Genomic DNA, 18,959 nt, shown 5'->3' on the forward strand with positions numbered 1-18,959 from the left:
TAAATTTTTAAAAATCGAAGTTCAAATTATATATTAGTAGTATATGTATGTAGAGTTTAATATTCAGATATTGTTTCGTATGCGATTGAAGTATAGCAATTCTACTATTAGTTGCTCTAGCGAGACGTACATACTTTTCACTCTATTATTTTTTGGCATGGTAACAAAACACTATCATTATTTGCTCCATAAATATGAGTATCATGTTACTCACATTCACTTCGTTTGTGATCATGTTACTCAAGATATGAGCTGTAATCTTCCACTCTGTGTATATATATATATATATATATATATATAGATATGTATATGTACATTATTTAGTACTAAATATCTACTCCTGCCAATTTTAATCAGGCGGAGTCTTCTCTCCCTATCTCCGTGTCCTGATTCATCCAATATATATTGACGATGAAGAGTGAATATAAAGACCAGACAAAATGTTATGTACATATATATATATATATGCGTGTGTGTGTGTAAAGGTATTAACTAATTAATTAATAGTAGGTAAGCATGTTGTTGGTTGATTGAGCATGTGAAGAAGGAGATGTTTAAGGTGTCCACTGGCACTGGGAACATGAGGAAGGACGTGTTGCGGTCACATGGGAGGCGGGCTGATTAGTATAGTATATATATATATATATATATATATATATATATATATGCCTATAATAATATTAGGCACCAGATATATATCTCCTCCAACTTACATTATATTCTTTAATTAAACCTCCCTCGTAATTGCCATGCAACTCTTGCTTTCAATCTCTTCTCTCTCTCGATCTCGCAGTCTCCCTCACCTTTCCTTCTCTATAAATATAAATATAAACATATATTAACTATATATACATATATATATATATATATGTCCATGGTGCAACAATCCAGATTGAGCAGAGGACGTGTCAGTCTGTTATCCATTCTTGGGTTTAGATCGACGTGGTGTAATCATAATCACAGTGTGGTATTTATGTGCGTGAGAAAGATATTTATAGATGTACAGACATGCAATATATATATATATATATAGAGAGAGAGAGAGAGAGAGAGTATTGAAGGAGAGAGAGAGAGAGAGAGAGAGTATTGAAGGATTATGAGGTCTCTGTCAACTAATAAGGACCTAGAGAACTGTTGGAGAATGTTTTCTCTTTAATTATTTGTGGATTTGTTGATGAAATTAATGGGTTGAGGTACCGGTGGGAATTTAATCCAGGATTTATGGCTTCCAAATTGTACATGCTGGAATGACATTGATACCCCCAAAAGCCATTTTCTGTGATGACCAAACCAGCCATGTGGCTTCAGAAAATGGCTGTATGCAAATTATATCCTTCCCAATCCAGTACAGAACACACTAGAAGAGACAAGTAATGTCAAACTATATATATACACACACACCGAGATGTTTTTTGATGTGATCTGCAACTATTTATCCACGGGTTTATCAGAATACCCTCTCAATCTCCTGCTCTCACAACCTACATTAATCTGTCAGATGCGATATATATATTTATATAAAATTAATTTATATAATTGGTTTTCCCATGTTTCTAAAAACTTATTAATTTCATAAATATGTATGGGATTCTTAAATTAATAAATTATTTAATCTACCCAGTTAAATTATATAGCCAACAGAATAATTTAAGTGGCCATAGAATCATTCCCTGAAAAGAAAGTAAGAGCTAAAATCCTGATTTAAATAAAATACATCTCCAGGTAATTGAGACAATGTCAGTTAAAAAGCATCAAACCAGATATTTTACAAAACAATTTATGCTTTATGATAGTAGCCTTAATCTGGTTTAACTTGATATGATTCAAAGGAATCTAATCCCATTGTCAGGTAACACATACCAGCCAGAGAGCTCTTTCAACCTGTACTCAAGCAACAAAGTTCAACCTCATTTCAAGATTGACACTCGACCAAAAAAAAAACATTCATTCACGGATGGAGTGAAGAGGAAATGATGAACTAAATTGATTATCCATCATGCAGTAGATGTTCAGAAACATGAACTTTCACTAAAACCAGAAAACAAATCAGATTCCAATTGAAACTCAAACATTTTAAGAGACAAAAAAAAAAAGTAGAAGCATTGAAATTTCTACAAACAACAGTTCTTCCCCCTTTTTTCTCTGTCCTTCCTGTATCGTACAAAGAACAGTACAATATAAACCATGACATGCATCTTCAGATAAGCCCGTATCCTGCTTCCCCTCCTTCCGAGCTGATAGGTTCATGAGAATTGATCTTAAAATGCATAAAGGCTGCTGTTAGGAAGCAGTTTCTGCAGTTTACAGGAACATCAATGGGAAGAACACTGACTGTGTCAGCTGAAGGCAATCTGAAATGTAATTCCAGTATATATATCAAAGTTGTCAACAAACCAAATATTACCATAGGTATGCATGTGCAGCAATGTCTCTCAGGACCGATCTTCATCTGATCTTGAACGCATCAACCGTCTACGCCTTCTTGGGACTGGAGCTACCTCTTCACTCTCATCGCTTAATATATGCAAGTCATCATTGACTTCATTGTCTTGTAGACCCAAAAGGTTCTCCCCCCAAAGTAATCGGCGGTCAGGTAAAGCTGCTGGACGCCGATGCCTTGTCCAAGCCCTTGATCGAGCCCTTGATTCACTTGCATGGTCAAATGAGCCAATCATTTGAAACAAGAAGAAAGTAGTCAATGCATTGACATTGCCTGCGCCACTTCCCCTTTCAGCAGAAAATCTATCTTCATTTTCTATAACATAGTCCCCAACCACGATAGCACCTGGCATGGCTGACTGAATAGCACTAACAATATCACCATATTCTCTCCGATTTTCAAGGCGTCGCCATGCTTGTTCTCTAGATGGATCAATATCTGAAGGTCGGGTTGTTGGGTGAACTCTCCTAGCATGCCGGCGCAATTCTTGGTAATTTCCATAGAAGGAGCATGATTCTCGTGAGCAACTTCGTTTCTTGAGGTTAAGATACTTCCTGGCCTCTTCTACGACCTGCCACCCTAGCACTGATCCACGGCACAGAGGGCATTTCAAACTCAATCTTGTTTCGGATGAGTTTCCTCCATGTAGATTTTCAGCTTCGATCCTTTCCCTAAATTCAGAATCCCTTCTTTCAAGAATACCTTCACCTTGTGACTCTAAATTCCTATGTTGACGGTGAATGCTATGTTCTCTTGACCGTTCTGATGACAATGCAACATTATTAATTTGATTTTGTCTATAATTCCCGTTGCCTTCGACTGAACCAGTTCTCAAATCTGAATTCATATCAGAATTACTACTAGAACTTAAAGGATTTATAGGTAAAAAATGCGGTAGAGATGAACTGTTCCTAGAATCAGCCTTTAATTTTCTAAACCGGTCAAGGCAGTTTGAATGCCTGTAACTTGTATCACAAATGTAAGACCTACAACCCTTGTCATGTGAGCTGCACAGAAGGAGAACAGCATTATGTGGATGGTCCATGCAAATAGGGCATGAGACCTCATCAAGTTCTTTCTGAAGAGCACAGATATCTGAATCAGTATGTATTCTTCGTTTCACACCAGCCATCTTGTGTGCACTGTATGTTACTCAACATATTTAACTTATCAGAACATGAATGCTACCAAACACAGTACACGAGTAAACCACAAAAAAGATGTCAGACCAAAAAAAAGGAACTAAACCACAAATTTCCAACATTATCCTGGAAATATCCCTTACCCTTGAGTATAACTATTTGGTTATAATACAAGATACACGAAATAAAAAAGCGTTAACTGGATAAAGAATCTTATGTAAACTGGAGAAAGAATTTTATGAGAAAAAATTTAAACAAAAACAAAGACAGTGGTAATCGCACTAAATTTGACTTCTCAAATAACCGGGTAGTTGGAGTTCTGACATGCTTTCGTTATCATCTGACTGCTCGTTATTGGCCCTCAATTAATTATACTTAACACATATGTTAGATATATGAGAATCTTGACGTTCAATACTTGGTTCATTTGGGAGAAAAATAAAGTTGTGTCCAGCCATTCACATGTTACCTGACAATGTAGACAGGATCCTATGGTATCCAGACCAAATTTTATCACAACCAGAATCTGATATTCAACTAACCCCTCTTGTTTGGAATGAAAGGGTCCAAACATAGCTTAGGGTACGAAAATAATGATGGAAAGAAGCAGAAAAAGAGCGACTAAGATTCATATTACCCTCACAAGAAGAAAAGAAAAATTGACAGAGCAGATTGTAAAAGGGACACCATTTTTACTGCATTTACAGAAGTTATTTATCCTATTCACATTTGCAAATTTTACTACATGCAGCTATTTCTTTGTAATGCTTTTTGGCTAAATAAACATAAAACTTAAGTTGTTCACTTCCAAACAATTAGAAATTGCTCAATTTAACAAGAAGATGGATTGCATAGATTTGATTACTAATCTAGAGAGGTTGTAATAGTTTACAATCCCCTGTGCTCTTTTACTCAAAAGGCTGTCTTTTGCTTAGCGCCAAGATCTTATTACTTGTTAGATCATAAACGAAACAAAGGAGAACAAGAGATTATTAAACTGTTAATTTATTCTCCTTTCCTTCAGTTATCTTGCAACCAGATAACGGCAAAAAAATAGGCTTCCCAATGATGACCAGGGAAAGATAAAATATATCACGATAATATTAGTGGAGGCATGGCCTCCGCTTATATCTACACCCAAACAACTGAACTAATTAAGTCTTCCAATGAATCTGTTCACTACACACTGTCAAAACTAACTATTTTGACCAAATTCACCATAACTAGTGAGATCACATTGATTATGCAGACCCATGATTTCAGGGGTACCAAAAATAACCAAAAGAACCAATAAGAATACTACCACCATCCAGATGATAATTGATTTACATTTTAGTTCCACAATATCTTAGTAGAATATACTTTCGTCTTCACACTTATGCAAGATACTGGCATAAAAATAAAAGATTGGACAGCAAAAAGAATCTTTCAACTATAGTTCTTCATTTCAAAATGCTTGTTTGAGGCATGGGAGGAAGATAGATCCAGAACCAATTAAAATCACTAGTTGACGTTCAAATATCAAAACCCAAATCAATCAGTTTAGATAGGACACTGGTCAGGAGCTTCTAGACTAAAAAGAGGCAAGGAATAAGAAAACCACTCTCTTGCATGTACCACTGCCCATAACACCACGACCATACGCATGTAATTTACTGATCAGGCATATCATATTACATGAGAAGATGATAGGACTATTAATCCCAACATATTACCAATAACTGATTCATCGTAACCTTTTCTTCTCTGAGATCGATGCATTCTACATGAAACAATTTTACTTCTGACGGTTTCATTTCCTCACATCCTGAGTTCATATCCCAACCTTCTTTAATAACAATAATGATTAGAAATGGGGACATAGCCATAACTTCCAGAGCTAAAATCAAGAACTCATTACCAGGCAGCTCAACTTAATTGACAAACAAACCTCATAAGATCAGGAAATGATATGAAAAAAAATGCATTGATTAGAACGAAGACAACTACCCATAGTTCACAACCAATAACTTATATATCACTGAGAAACCATATGGAGTGCACAATCCCATGGACCAAGTTCGCGTACCTTCTACCTAAATGTAAATCCTAAGCAACAAAGTCGACTCCATTACATTTCAACTATCTTTCCACCAAATCTTCTTCAAAAAAACCTATCAAAGATCAAAATAGAGGCAACTAGATCGAGCAGAAAAATAAAATAACAAGAATTACCAAGTCAGGGAGGGTGTTTAAAAAAACAATGAATTAACTGAGCAGGAAACAACAATGAAATATTATGCTTTTGCATAAACAGAAAATAAGGCACGAGGTGAAGGGTATAACTTACAGTGGGAAAAAAAGACAGTCAACTGAACACACTTACCAAGTTAGTGGAACTCTAAATGTATCCTACTGCAGCCCTCTGAATCGCTACTTGTTACCAGTTGAAGCTATAACACCTTTATTTGACTTTACAAGAAAGACGACGAGTCAAAGACTTATGCAATGCTCCAATGCAAGAAAGAAATAATGTAGAAATGAATAATCCTTGAAAAGTCAAACGAGATCAGCCTTGAATAAATAACCAAAAAACTATGTCTTGGACTTCCAGGTCGGCAATTTGTCCTAAAACCTGCAGTCATATGAAAGAACAGAGGTCAATGCCACACAAAGATGATCTAAAATCCAAATATCTCAAGCATAGATGGCTCAACATGAAGCACTCAACCACTTATCATAAGAATAAAGAAATAAAGAGAAAATAGTACCCAATGCCATGTGTAAGAAAATGGAGATCAACACCATTCTAAGTGAATAAAGCTGCTTAGCATAAAAGGGTTCCTCAAGGCAGTTAAATGTCAACTAATAATATGAGAAAACAGTTTTATATCATATCCAATTGATCAACCAGAAAGCTGAACACCTGATAAGGATTATCTATCAAATCTCAAAAACAAAGAGAAAGGAGCTCATTTATAATTAATGATCAATCCATTATCACCAAGGTAATCACATAGACAAATTCTAAATCTTCACAAAAATGCAAATAGAGGGGAAAAAACCAACGCAGTACATAAACTGAACTTAATTCGACAGGTATTAGTGACTAAGAAACAAATTTAGTTATATATGATCAGAAAATTCTCCTCCAAAACAAGAAAGAGGATCATACTTGCTCAACATACCTAACAAGTTTCAGCATGGACCAAAAAGTCCTAAGAAATAAAATTAATCGTCATTTTAGGATCAGCATGGAAAAACTTCAGAAAAACTAACAACTTGTCTATTTAACATATATACACATATCCTCCATGTCACAGGTATTGGCCTAAGATGGGTGCCAAAAGATTCCAAAATTGCATCTTCGTACAATTGAAGTCAGATACGTTTTTAGCGATACAAATCAGATAAAACCCCTATAAAATCCAAAGAATATACCAATCCCTTCAACCTAATTCAAGGAAACCCTAAGCAAAACCTAGGCCAAGTCCGATCTTGCCAATTCTCTCTTTATCTGGGGAAATTGATGATAATTATACATATCTCAGGCATGAAATCAATGAAAGCACCCAAATCAAACCAACGTAGATCACTCCAGATGAAAATAAATCAAAATAAAAACAAATTAAATTAATACAAGAAGAAGAAACAAAGGTAAAGATTTACAGAGGGATAAAAGTGGAGAAACTATTTCCTCTCTGTATCTGATGTCTTACAAGAAAGATAGCAAGATTAATTGAATTGGCTGGGATGTAGGAGATGGGTAGGAAAGACGTGAATTTGTGGAGGTTTTTATAGAAAAACTAAATAATTCAATGGCTTTTATAAAAAAGTAATTAATTTTCAAGCACGAACAACATTATAACATACTGACAACGTAAAAACAAGGCTGGACCCGAACGCGGGGATTCATCGTTTCGTTTTTGCTTGACGGTAATTCGTTTAAGTAACAATTCCTCGACACGTGGCAGAACTTGGGTTCGGAGTCAAACGACGTCGTTTCTCGAGTAAACCCCGAAGGGCAGATAATAATTTCGTCAAATTGAATTTTGGGGAGAGAGAGGAGGCGAGATGAGTTGCGTGCTAAAGACGCTGACGACGAAGAAGGAAATCGACACCGTCATCAGAGACACCATCGACAAGGTGGTCGTCCTGCGCTTCGGCCGTGCCACCGACTCCGTCTGTCTCCAGCTCGACGACATTGTACTATCCCTTTTCTATCCTCTTCAATCAGTTTTCCTTTTCAATTACCATTATCGAATCAACTGACCAATGTGGTTCAAATTTCAGCTTGCAAAATCAGCGAGGGAGATATCAAAGTTCGGCGCTGTGGCATTAGTTGATATAGACGCAGAGGACATTCAGGTTTACGTCAAGTATTTCGATATCACTTTGATCCCGTCCACCGTTTTCTTCTTCAATGCCCATCACATGAAGATGGATTCTGGGTATTGCTTTTCTTCTTTCTTTTATTTCTTTTTTGGTTATTAGGAAAAGAAATAACAGATGGGAGATAAAGACAGAGAGAGGAAACACAGATAGATAACAGGAAGAAACTGTTCCAATTTCATTCATCTAACCTTGCCCCTCAAGGTGAAGAAAGAAACGGTGCTGAGAAGTTGACTGCTGCGCAAAGAAGTAGTTCTAAAACCCTCCTATTATAGGCTAATGGCACAGGGTTGACTGCTACATCTTAGGAATCGCGGTATAAAAATAAGTAGGAGGATCAAGGCAGCTTATAGAGGTTGTAACTACAAAATCCCAGTCATCTGTTAGGAAAATCCTATCAAGTTGGAAAAGAAGTTTTATTCTTAGAGTAGTATTGTAGGAAAAGATCTTTCTTCTATGCTGTGCTTTGCCCAAGTTTCCAACCACAAATTCGGCATGCTTCTGCATTGCTATGCCTTAACCAAAGCTTCCAACATTTGTAGTTTAATTCATTGATTTATTTGGGTGAAATTTGTATACAGCCACTCATCAATAGAGAGCATCGATAGAGATATGCCACTCAAGTGTAGACATAGAAGCCACTCGTTTCAAAGGATTGATTCCATTTGTAGGGATGAACACTCCATTAAACCAGGAGTTCTTGAGCCTTTCCCAAGATTCATCACGAAACCTAATCATCTCCAAGTGTATTTGAGGATCCTTGTTTAGGCTGAAAGTAGACATAAGAAGACATAGTCAAGATCTAGGTTCCAAGATTTAGCCAAAGTCATATCTTCGGCATCTTCCCCACAGTTACTATCTCTTTTCTTAAAAAAAGAAAAAAGAAAAAGAAGATATATTAAGATAAGAGGAGAAAAATACACCTCCAGATGTTTCAATCTATAGTGAGCAAAAAATTGTAAAAAGATATAATATTTAAGGAATGTTAGATCTTAAGGGCCAAAAATAATAAGCTCCAAACTCTAATGGAGGTCGGAAATAAATAGGTCCAAGAATTTTCCGTTTGCTTTGACCCGCAGTCACTGTCTCTTGTACCTTCAACGACAGTAGATTGGAGCAGAGACCAGACAGATAAAATTTTGGTTCTCTGTATGCTCCCTACTGCCATTTATATTGTTGCAAGCATTAGACTGGTAGCATGCACCTCCTCTATTGACAATGCTGGTTTCTCCAGGGGTATGCTTGACTTTAAAGAGTTTACTCGCAAATCTTCCTTCTCACAAAATTCAACCTAAGAAGGATCCATGAAATCAACCCCGACTTCAAATGCTTCAAAAGCTGTCCTCATTATCTCGTCCAACATCAGAAAAACTCAGTCAAACATTTGTTCATTGACAACCGTAGATTGTACAACCATGTTTTGCAGTACTGAGTGCTGGTTCAAGGAAGAGGAAAAAAAATAAAGATTGGATATTTCACTGGCTCATATTGGGGCTCTAATACGATTGTTATTAAGAAAAGGAACAATGGGAGGAGATAGAGAAACAAAGAGAGAAAAGCACAGGGAGATAACTGGAAGAAAGTATTTAGTTTCATTTATTTTACATAATTTCTTTACAGTATTGTTATACCCCTTCTATAGCTAATTTTGCTTGGCTTGTGACTAACACAACTACCTAGTAGTCATATTTCCCATGTATCATTCTCTCTCCTTAAAGAAAAAATCATCTGGGTGTTCATCCAGTTTTTCATTGATATTTGTTACTAACTTTGGATTGACTTCTCCTGATTCTTGCTTTCTATTTCTGTTAGGATGTATATTAAACTGAAAAATTTTACTGGGTAGTGTTTCATATGTTAGCATTATTTATGCTCTGTGATGCAGGACTGCTGATCACACTAAGTGGGTGGGTGCATTTCATAGAAAGCAGGATTTCATTGATGTTGTTGAGGTAACTTACTTCCAGATTTTGAGTATTATTGTTACCTTATTTGATGGTGATTGATTTGGTTAGATCTCTTGCAATAAGCTGAAAACTGATCATTCGCTCATTGAATTTCAAATTCAATTGCTGCAAAATATGCGTGTATATAATAAGCAAAGGTATAATTCATGGTGGAATTCGTTATACTAGATTAATCATGATGAAGAATCTAATCTTTATAATGATGTTGGAACTGGGAAAAGATGAGATGGTGGGTAAGTCTTGTGACAGTTATATAACCTTTAACCATTAAAAAACCGTGATTATCAGTTTTCCTCAGGAGAGATACTCATGCTTAAGTCATAAGATCTTATAGAGTAAAACTGATACGAGGCTTTTTATAGAGCTTCTAGAGTGATCGAGTCCTTCCTTTTGCTTGTTCTTCTACTGACATAGAGGTTATCATGGGTATTCTTCCAAAATAACAGGAATAAACTCTCTGGTGAGCGGAGAAGACTTTAGACAGCAGTAGATAGATAGCACTGTCGATGCTGTATTAAGTGGGTGGTTCTTGATAGCGTCATTAGTGACATATGCTGTAGGTGATAGGTTCTAGCTTTCATGTAATCTGACAGTTAATATTGCAGGGTGTCCCATGGACAATATGCTCTCTCACAAGTTTACAAACATGATAACTATCACTTAAATCCGATGGCATTAGAGACCCTTTGAACCCAACTGAATGATACAAGCAAGAATTCATAAAATATGCGCAAATCAAATAGATAACTAAATTCAAGTATAGAGACTTAAGCAGCAGCATCGATGTCAATATATTAATATAATCTTAACTTCTTGAGAAATAGAACGCCCTCACTATTTTGGCAGGACCAGACCTGATATGTAATCAACATTTACACCCTTATATAAGTATAGGTAAGGTGAGGACAAGAACAAGGACTTGAATCATTCTAAATTCCTTAAAAAGCTCTTGTCAATTTTATTCACTAAATATTCTTATGACCTGTTTGGTTCATTTCTTATTTAAAATTCCTAGTAATACCTAGTTCTAATTTCTTTATGTCTTTATACTCATAAATACTATGCAACTTGTTGTAGTTTAAGTTACCATACTTCAAGTTCAAATTCTTTGAGAGGGAATATTAAACTTCTTTAATTTAAATGTTAGGGATTAGCTGCATAATTAGTAGAGAGTTGGGTTAGCTGCAATGTTGTAGCTGTGACTTTGAGAAAGAATATTACTAACTTTAGATGGTAACTAACTTATACTTGGTATACTTTTTATTTCAAAAGAGAAAGATGGTAACTTAATAATTTTCAAGGAAACTAATAGTGAAGGTATTTGAACTATGATGCGTTGCTGAATCTCACTTTTCTTATTGCACAGCACAAACTTGAGTGAACTTTTCATTTGGATGCAGGCAATATTTAGAGGGGCAATGAAAGGCAAGTTAATTGTGAATTGTCCTCTACCCCCAGAGAGGATACCAAAATATCAGTTGCTATACAAAGATGTCTAATCTAAAAGCAATCCTCCTGTGGACCTTTACATAGTTCAACGTTGTATATTGCTGTTCCATTATACATATAGATCTGAAAATTTGGAACATACATGACTGCTTGCTTGTTTGCTAATCTAGCTCGCCCTCTTATTTTCTCTCCTGTACTCTACTTTTGTTACCACAAACCATGGACAAAAGAAGTGCACACCCACCCCCTGCAGGCCTTTCAGACAAACCAACAAGGTCAAGCTGATGTGTAATTGAGTCCAATATCCATTTGCGATTCTTGCTTGACCTGAAGGAAGAGGAGAAGCAAGAAGGCAGCAGGTTCACCTTGTCGGTATAAAATCATGGGGCTCATGGTTGCACACAGAGCCCAAGGCAGCAGCGAACGTTTCTACTTATTTTCCTATTTTATTCTAATTCGAATGTCTGCTTTAATATCCAATTATTACCAATTGTATTTTTATAATCTTTTTTCCAACTAGAAGTGAGAACAACTTGTAATTGTCCTATGCTTTGTGTCATTCAGACCATAGAAACTAATGGATGACAAAACAAGATTTCAGATCATTCTACTATTCATGAAACTTCATCTTCGAGAAAATGAACCAAAAAGATAATTCACAAATCTAGGTTATTTCCGGGCACAACCTATATATGTTCTAATGTCTATATAACTTAAAGAATATACAAAGATAACATAATTATTTATCAAAATGCTCTCTAATGCCGAAATGTTCCATTTTAATAACTTATTTCTGTCTTGCATCACTTCGGCTTGCTCGATCTCTTGATTAGATTCCAAACACAACCCGGAGACTCCATAATAACCATTAAATAAGGCAAGAAAAACTTCAGTGGTGATTATCCCTTTTAACAAATAGATCCAAGATAATCAATTGTTACAAACTAGATCATATGTATCTGTTCGTTTCTCTTTATAGTTAATTTGAAGAGGCAAAAATATAATTCACAGAGGTGGCATGATAACATGACATGATAATGCATATTGTCTAAACTTGCATTCCTCAGATGATACTGGCAACAAATAGGAAAAGAGTTTTTTCGTTGATGTGAAAAAGAGATTAAGGGGCCAGTATTAATACTTGCGCAGGTAACCTGAAACATCAGTATTTCAGAATAAGTCCTTATTACAATATCTGACATGAACCTGAGACTAGGTTCTTAAGTCATCTCACAGGGGATGATTATTTAAAAGTAGAAACCATAGCCTCCTTCAGCCAAGACTGCCAGCGACCAAATACAAAAGAAATTTTTATCTCCTGAGCATCCATGACAAGAGAAGAGACTATTAATGGTTGACGGGTCGAGCATTACTTAATTCATCAGTGCAGTCGCCTCTTTCAAGAACAGCGGCGGCACCCATTCCCGAACCTATAGAAATCAAGTGTAAATTGTTACTTTGTATAAGTTCAAAGATAAAATGACGATCATACAGCAAGCTCCCCCAGACTAGGCAATGTTTATGGTTTGTTCATATGAATGTATATCATCTTTAATATCTTCTCAAGTGTTAATAATCTTTCCTTCTTTCTGGTGGAAAATAAGGAGTATCTTGACTCATCTTGCTTCCAAATTCTTGTTTACTGTAAATCTCTTGTCCATAAAACATCGGCAAGATTCTTGCAGAGTTCTCCGAATTTATGGGACGAATCTATGGCGACTAGGAATGATATCCAGTCACTTAATTCAGTAATATAATAAGATCTAACTATTAAAAGAATACTAGTTTGAGATTGCTTAAATAAATGAGTATACATCAGAAACTGTCTTAAATTACTTTAAGCAGATAAATTTTTATTTGAAAAATAAACAGTCACACATTTAGATAAAATGTTGATTGCAATATAAGCAGTTATTGTTATATTTTATATTAATATATATTCTTAATTTTAAGTGATTATAAATAGGGGTAATTAAGTAAAATTTTAAATTTAAAAAAAAAAAAAAAAGAAATTTGTGTGAAATAATTGATTATGGCCAATTTATTATATAATTCGGATACATTTAATGATTATTGCACTATATAATTATATTGGCCACAGATAATTATTCCCCACCTTGACCATAAATTTATTTCTGTCATATGAAGGAAACAGATGTGAGCGGCAGCCAAACCAACCCATCTGTCATGGCTGCTCAAAAACAGAACTTCATCTACAAATTAGTAAAAGAACTATTCTGTCGCAAATTCCAATCCTCTAAGTTCCAGTCTTCCTGATTGTAACTCCTATAATCATTAGGAGGTGAGAGGTAAAGGGTGTCCTAAATCCTATCTAACTGGTGTCCAAACTTGTCAAGCATGTGGATGTTCAACTCACCAAAAAAGCCTGGATATAAACCAACCATTAGGAAATGAATAAAAAAGAAACATGTCTTTCTCTTTTCTGGCAAAGGTTAGGCCTGTTGTGGCAACCTCAATTAAAGACCCGCAATTTTTTGTAGATAACTGAAAATTTCTTTAACAAAATAAGAGAACAATATTTTGTTTACTAATCTTTAACTTTTTAGCTATAAAAGGAAAAAAAAAAAAAATGGTTTTCTTCCCTCATTTCTTTACTTTCTCCTCACATTTGTCAATCAGGACTTAGTTTAAAGCCTAAAGAGTGATGCAGCCAAGCTTCAATTTTTGCACTTTTAGCTCTTCTAACACAAAAATGTAACTGTTCACAATTTGAGAGAGAGGAAAAGAAGGAGGGAAAGAGAGAAACCTATGCACATTGAAATGACTCCAAAACGGCAATCCCTTCCACGACGTTTCATCTCATGCAGTAGAGTTGCAACACAACGAGCACCTGATATACAAAGCCAACAAATTTATCATTTTTTTTCTCCTTTTACATACCATCTCGTTTTTAGCTAAAAGTGACAACAACAATTAATATTCATGTATCAAGTTCTTAATACATTGTTTTAGTACCTGTAGCACCCAGAGGATGCCCAAGAGCGATAGCACCTCCATTAACATTGACTTTTTCTGGATCAAGCTCCAGTTTTTTACAGCAATATACAAACTGTGAAGCAAACGCCTGCAATTGTAGTTTGCCAAGTTAAAAAAAATTCTAAAATGTCTGACCATGACCAATATAATTATACAACAATAAAACAAGCAATCACCTCGTTAATCTCAAAGATGTCAATGTTATCAAGCTCAAGACCAGCAGACTTAACTGCAGCTGGAATAGCAACAGATGGACCTATGCCCATAACAGAAGGATCCACACCAACAGCAGCGAAACTCCTGCAAGACGTACCGGTTTGCATTAAGAAGTTCATGACCATGAGTTTTACTTCATCTTTTATAACCAATAAGACCATTCTCAAACAAATGCAACTTGTTTTTGTATTGTTGAGTTTTTTACATTTTTTATAGCAAGTGGTCAATAGGTTGCCTTTCTATACCTGAAGACACCAAGAATTGGAAGTCCTCTCTTCATTGCCAAACTTCTTTTCATGAGGAGGACTGCTCCAGCACCATCGCTCACCTGGCTAGCGTTGCCTAATATTTATACATTGGCAGACAAATTTTACTTCACAGTACAAGACTATGGTTTATTATGTCAGTGAGATTGTGATAAGAGATTTTACAAGTATGAGATTGTTAAATACCAGCTGTGGTGCTTCCATCATTTTTGAATGCGGGTTTAAGTTTTGCAAGATCTATCATGTTTGTGTTTGGTCGGATTCCATCGTCAACAGAAATGGAGACTAATTTCTCTTCCCCAGTTTGAGGGTCTAAAATCTTTTGAAGAACAAAAATTGGTAATAAAATATATATGCGAAAACTTTTTTTGAAGAACAAGAATTCACCAAAGGTTTCACCTTAGTTGAAACAGGGATAATTTCATCTTCGAATTTACCGGAAGCTGTTGCAGCAGATGCACGCCTATGAGATTCAACCTGATGTTTCACATTTCCAAATCAGAATACATGCTGCATCAACATACATCATTCACATTAAAATTCCCAATGAACTTACAGCAGCCTGATCTTGTTCTTGTCTTGTCACTCCATATCGCTCTGCAACAATTTCAGAAGTAATTCCCATAGGAAGAAGACAATCTCGAGCTTGGGCAAAACTCTCTGTCTGTTAAGATCAAAGACACAATTGAAGATAATGTTTTGGATATAAATAGGTTTCTTAGTATAGAGAGGCATTTGAATGTACTTTTGGATTAATATGGCGAAACTTGCCACTACCGGTACCATCCACAGTCATCGACTCCACTCCAGCTGCAATGCCTGCATTGAGAAAACCACTTGTCAAGATCAAAGATGAAGGGAATTAAATATGAGATAGATGATGAATCTTATGAAAGCACCCAAAAGAAATAAAATTTCCACAAAACTCTTACCGATGTCATAATATCCTGCTTTGATAGAAGCAGCGACATCAGCAACTGCCTGTAGGCCAGATGAACACTGCCTATTGACAGTTCTAACGGGCACCTTATCTGATTTCAAATAAGAAGAAATAACTCTTTAACAAGTAATCTTTCAACATTTACTGCAAATGATCATTTCTTTTTTTCCACATCTAAAAATCTATTTATTGTTTGGTTTATGACTCCAAGCATGTTCATGTCCCATGAGGCCAGAATGCATATCCAAATGATCTCATGTCGTGTTTCGTTCAAAATGTTTTTATTTCCATTCAATGATCAGTTCTTATATCCTAGTTATTTGATATGTAGAAGAGAATCATGATTTAGAAATTCAATACATAATTAAAATAGCTTCCTTCCTATCTTCAATTCTATAACTGCAGATTTTAGATTCCTAAGAATCACAAAAACACGTTAATTAATTGGACATAGAATTTTCTTGAAATTAGATTATTGTTTTCCCTCAAATTTCTAATGTATATCAATTGTACTCTCGTTCCTATTCCATGGAATTAGAATTTGAATCAAACCCAACATAAAAGTTAGATATTTCATTTATAAAGCTTGTAGTCATTTATCTTCCAATTCCATGAATCTAAATGCCCAAAAGAACCACAAATCAGTACATGCAGAAGATACGTAATGAAAAGAGTACCAGGGAAACCAGCATAGAATGCTGCCATCCTACACTCCATTGCTCTCTCTGAACCCGGCGCCAAAACTGTACCAACCACTATATCCCCAACTTCACTTGGGTTCAATGCTGTTTTGTCTATCAGTGCCTGCATAAGGGAAAGGAAAAAAAAAAAAAAAAAAAGAAACGCGGTCTAATAGTAGCTTCAAACAACCTCTTGTGCAAATTTCAACAGCAAAAATTATTTACAGCCAGATTGTTACTACTCATCTTTTAGCCTCCGTGTTCAAATCTATACTTTTTGCTATTTATAGCAAAACTACAAGTGTCTAAGTTTCCAACCTTGAGAACAGCAGCAAGCAGGTCATCAGCTAAGGTATCCTTGAAACCTCCACGCCTGGCCTTGCAAATGGCAGTGCGGCATGCACTGTTTGATTGGATTTTGCAGCAAAATTATTTGATTAATCAATTTTTTTTAAAAAAAAAAGAAAAAGAAAAAGAAAAGAAGGTCAACAACATTTTTACACAGGGAAAGTAACTTACGCGACAATCACAATATCATCTCCAAAAGCAGCCATCCGTTGATATGCAGCACTATCTCCAGCAGCACAATTTGAAGCCTGAACAGAGAACATCATAAAATTGCAGTATAAGGGTTTAACATGCAACAACTTCCAAAGTAATTAGGACATGACAACACTGATATATAGCTCATTAGAGAAGACGTCTATAAATCATATTGGAAGAAACAACACTCGTAAATCACAAATTGAGCACGAAAACCTTCAAACCAATTATCCAGTCTGTGTAAAAGAAGAGATGCAACTCCTTTCAAGTAATAAATACTATTTCCATTTATTTTACTACCTTAACAACATTGTTAATCCGAGAGAGTATATACAATATTGAAATGTTGAGAACAATTACTGGAGATGATTTTGATACTTGAATCCCAAACTGCTCCACTTGTCAACAAAAGCCAAGTAAATGTAATATCCTCCGTTCAGTCACATTAAAACTCCAAAATGTTTAAAATCAAAAGCGGGGGGGGGGGGATCATAATAGCTAGAAGGAAAGAAGAATTCGAAGAAAAACCCAGCAAGCAAATAACTTACAAAGATAGGAGCAGATTCATCGTGGGTTTGAGAAGAAGAAGAAGAAGAAGAAAAGGAGGTGGGGTTTAAGTGATGAAGCAGAATTCTATTTCTGTTAAGTGCTTTCTCCATTTCTGTGTCTCTCTTGCTCATGCAAAAAACAACGGACTCCCTTAGATTTTTTAAAATCAAAGTTTCTGGGTGCTTTGCTGAGGGAAAAAAGATGATTGGGTGTGCCAGAGATTAATATAATTATATAAATAAAACGTATGAAATGGCAGGCGAGAATGACTGGAGGTCAGTTGAGTTGCCGAACCGGATCAGAACTCGTAAGCAACGACGGAAAATGACTCTCTGTTTGGTTCGGGTTGAAATGGCACGGCGTATCATTTCGCGTTAACCCACGTGTTAAGTGGGTAACGGCCGGCATACAGTTTAAAATTACGGCTAAATTATATATATATTTCTTTTATTTAAATTCAAATTATGAGTTTTTTTTTTTTTTTTTGTTTTAACATTTATAATTTGGTTTTTTGTTTGTTAATTAATTTGTTTGAAAAATTAGTTTATGTAAACCTACTGGTCAGATAGCCGAATCTAATTAATTATTATTATTATATACACATATATTTTAAGGTAATTATATGAACTGAAATTTAAAAGGAGTATTTTCAATAATCTAAGAAGAAGAAAATTAATTGGGAAGGAAATGAACTTCGTATTTAACGAAAAGAAAACAAGAATTTATGTAGTCTGAGTCAACCACTAACGTTAGAAAATGGAAAATATGTTTTTTTTTTGTGTAGTCCGCACATTGACTTGGCGTCGGAGTATGAAAAATGAAATTGCTGGGAGACTGACTCGGTGTTGACTCAATGACTTTTTTTAGACATATTTTTCATCTCAAGTTGTGAGTTCAGTTCCCATGATGCCTGTGTTCTGTTAGTTAATAATTTTATATTTTATTAAACATATAAAATTTATTATTTTAAAATATAATATTTGATTTAATAAAATTAAAAATATAATTTATCGAGATATATGATTAAATTATAATAAATATTTTTTTTTTATTACAGTACTTATAATTGGACTATAATATATATATATATTGTTTTAAACCAATTATATAAATATTTAACAATAACAATAATTTATCCGTACATGCTTAGTATTATTGCTAAAATACTACTATTTGAATTTAATACATCTTTAAACTAATTTTCGCCGAAGAAAATAACCATAAAAAGGATTCAACTTAAACACAAGTAGAACTTACTCTAATATTTTGCACCAGTAGCTTCTGGATTTAGCTCCTTGTGACCACAGCAACGATTTGGTAGGATGAAAGTGAAGGTATACATAACTCATGCATATATATATATATATATTAACATACACATATACGTAAAACCACATGT

The 18,959-nt window shown here is 35.1% G+C and overlaps 3 protein-coding genes across 8 annotated transcripts; 1 reads left to right on the forward strand and 2 right to left on the reverse strand.

The window, feature by feature from the left end:
• Positions 1-1,960: 1,960 nt before the first annotated feature.
• LOC110821594 (cellulose synthase, putative (DUF1644)) lies at positions 1,961-7,457 on the reverse strand. Of its 4 annotated transcripts, none has more exons than XM_088215927.1 (3): positions 7,231-7,424; positions 5,948-6,196; positions 1,961-3,582 (listed from the first exon to the last, which is right to left on the reverse strand). In XM_088215927.1, exon 3 carries the CDS (start codon positions 3,570-3,572, stop codon positions 2,433-2,435), a length of 1,140 nt encoding a protein of 379 aa, XP_088072053.1. In that variant the 5' UTR covers positions 3,573-3,582; positions 5,948-6,196; positions 7,231-7,424; the 3' UTR covers positions 1,961-2,432. The 4 variants fall into 4 exon arrangements, with proteins under 4 accessions (XP_088072053.1, XP_088072052.1, XP_088072054.1 ...); XM_088215926.1 differs by having other exon boundaries at positions 1,961-2,294; positions 2,405-6,196; XM_088215928.1 differs by lacking the exon at positions 7,231-7,424 and adding an exon at positions 7,439-7,457 and having other exon boundaries at positions 1,961-6,196.
• Positions 7,458-7,597: 140 nt separating this feature from the next.
• Positions 7,598-11,974, forward strand: LOC110821833 (mRNA splicing factor, thioredoxin-like U5 snRNP). The gene is made up of 4 exons (XM_022051785.2): positions 7,598-7,767; positions 7,855-8,012; positions 9,839-9,905; positions 11,321-11,974. Exons 1-4 carry the CDS (start codon positions 7,636-7,638, stop codon positions 11,417-11,419), a joined length of 456 nt encoding a protein of 151 aa, XP_021907477.1. The 5' UTR covers positions 7,598-7,635; the 3' UTR covers positions 11,420-11,974.
• A 479-nt stretch (positions 11,975-12,453) lies between these two features.
• On the reverse strand, positions 12,454-18,902 carry KAT5 (peroxisomal 3-keto-acyl-CoA thiolase 2). Of its 3 annotated transcripts, none has more exons than XM_022051649.2 (14): positions 18,818-18,902; positions 16,988-17,064; positions 16,787-16,871; positions 16,466-16,592; positions 15,781-15,879; positions 15,594-15,667; positions 15,405-15,512; positions 15,248-15,325; positions 15,035-15,167; positions 14,828-14,924; positions 14,543-14,666; positions 14,346-14,454; positions 14,137-14,220; positions 12,454-12,799 (listed from the first exon to the last, which is right to left on the reverse strand). In XM_022051649.2, exons 2-14 carry the CDS (start codon positions 17,020-17,022, stop codon positions 12,717-12,719), a joined length of 1,236 nt encoding a protein of 411 aa, XP_021907341.1. In that variant the 5' UTR covers positions 17,023-17,064; positions 18,818-18,902; the 3' UTR covers positions 12,454-12,716. The 3 variants fall into 3 exon arrangements, with proteins under 3 accessions (XP_021907341.1, XP_021907340.1, XP_088072051.1); XM_022051648.2 differs by lacking the exon at positions 18,818-18,902 and adding an exon at positions 17,560-17,927; XM_088215925.1 differs by lacking the exons at positions 12,454-12,799; positions 18,818-18,902 and adding exons at positions 13,475-13,755; positions 17,560-17,931.
• Positions 18,903-18,959: the final 57 nt, after the last annotated feature.

The sequence above is a fragment of the Carica papaya genome, chromosome 3 (assembly GCF_054855325.1).
Source record: "Carica papaya isolate Zhongbai chromosome 3, ASM5485532v1, whole genome shotgun sequence".
NCBI lineage: Eukaryota > Viridiplantae > Streptophyta > Magnoliopsida > Brassicales > Caricaceae > Carica > Carica papaya.

What these genes read in the sequence shown, in the direction of transcription:
- LOC110821833 (XM_022051785.2), top strand. Translation starts at nt 7,636, where the DNA reads ATGAGTTGCGTGCTAAAGACGCTGACGACGAAGAAGGAAATCGACACC. An exon ending in CACATGAAGATGGATTCTGG is followed by an intron (nt 8,013 to 9,838) that starts GTATTGCTTTTC and finishes TCTGTGATGCAG; the next exon opens with GACTGCTGATCACACTAAGT. An exon ending in ATTTCATTGATGTTGTTGAG is followed by an intron (nt 9,906 to 11,320) that starts GTAACTTACTTC and finishes ATTTGGATGCAG; the next exon opens with GCAATATTTAGAGGGGCAAT.
- KAT5 (XM_022051648.2), bottom strand. Translation starts at nt 17,691, where the DNA reads ATGAGCAAGAGAGACACAGAAATGGAGAAAGCACTTAACAGAAATAGA. An exon ending in ATTCTATGCTGGTTTCCCTG is followed by an intron (nt 15,880 to 16,465) that starts GTACTCTTTTCA and finishes ATTTGAAATCAG; the next exon opens with ATAAGGTGCCCGTTAGAACT. An exon ending in AGCAGGATATTATGACATCG is followed by an intron (nt 15,668 to 15,780) that starts GTAAGAGTTTTG and finishes TTCTCAATGCAG; the next exon opens with GCATTGCAGCTGGAGTGGAG.
- LOC110821594 (XM_088215928.1), bottom strand. Translation starts at nt 3,572, where the DNA reads ATGGCTGGTGTGAAACGAAGAATACATACTGATTCAGATATCTGTGCT.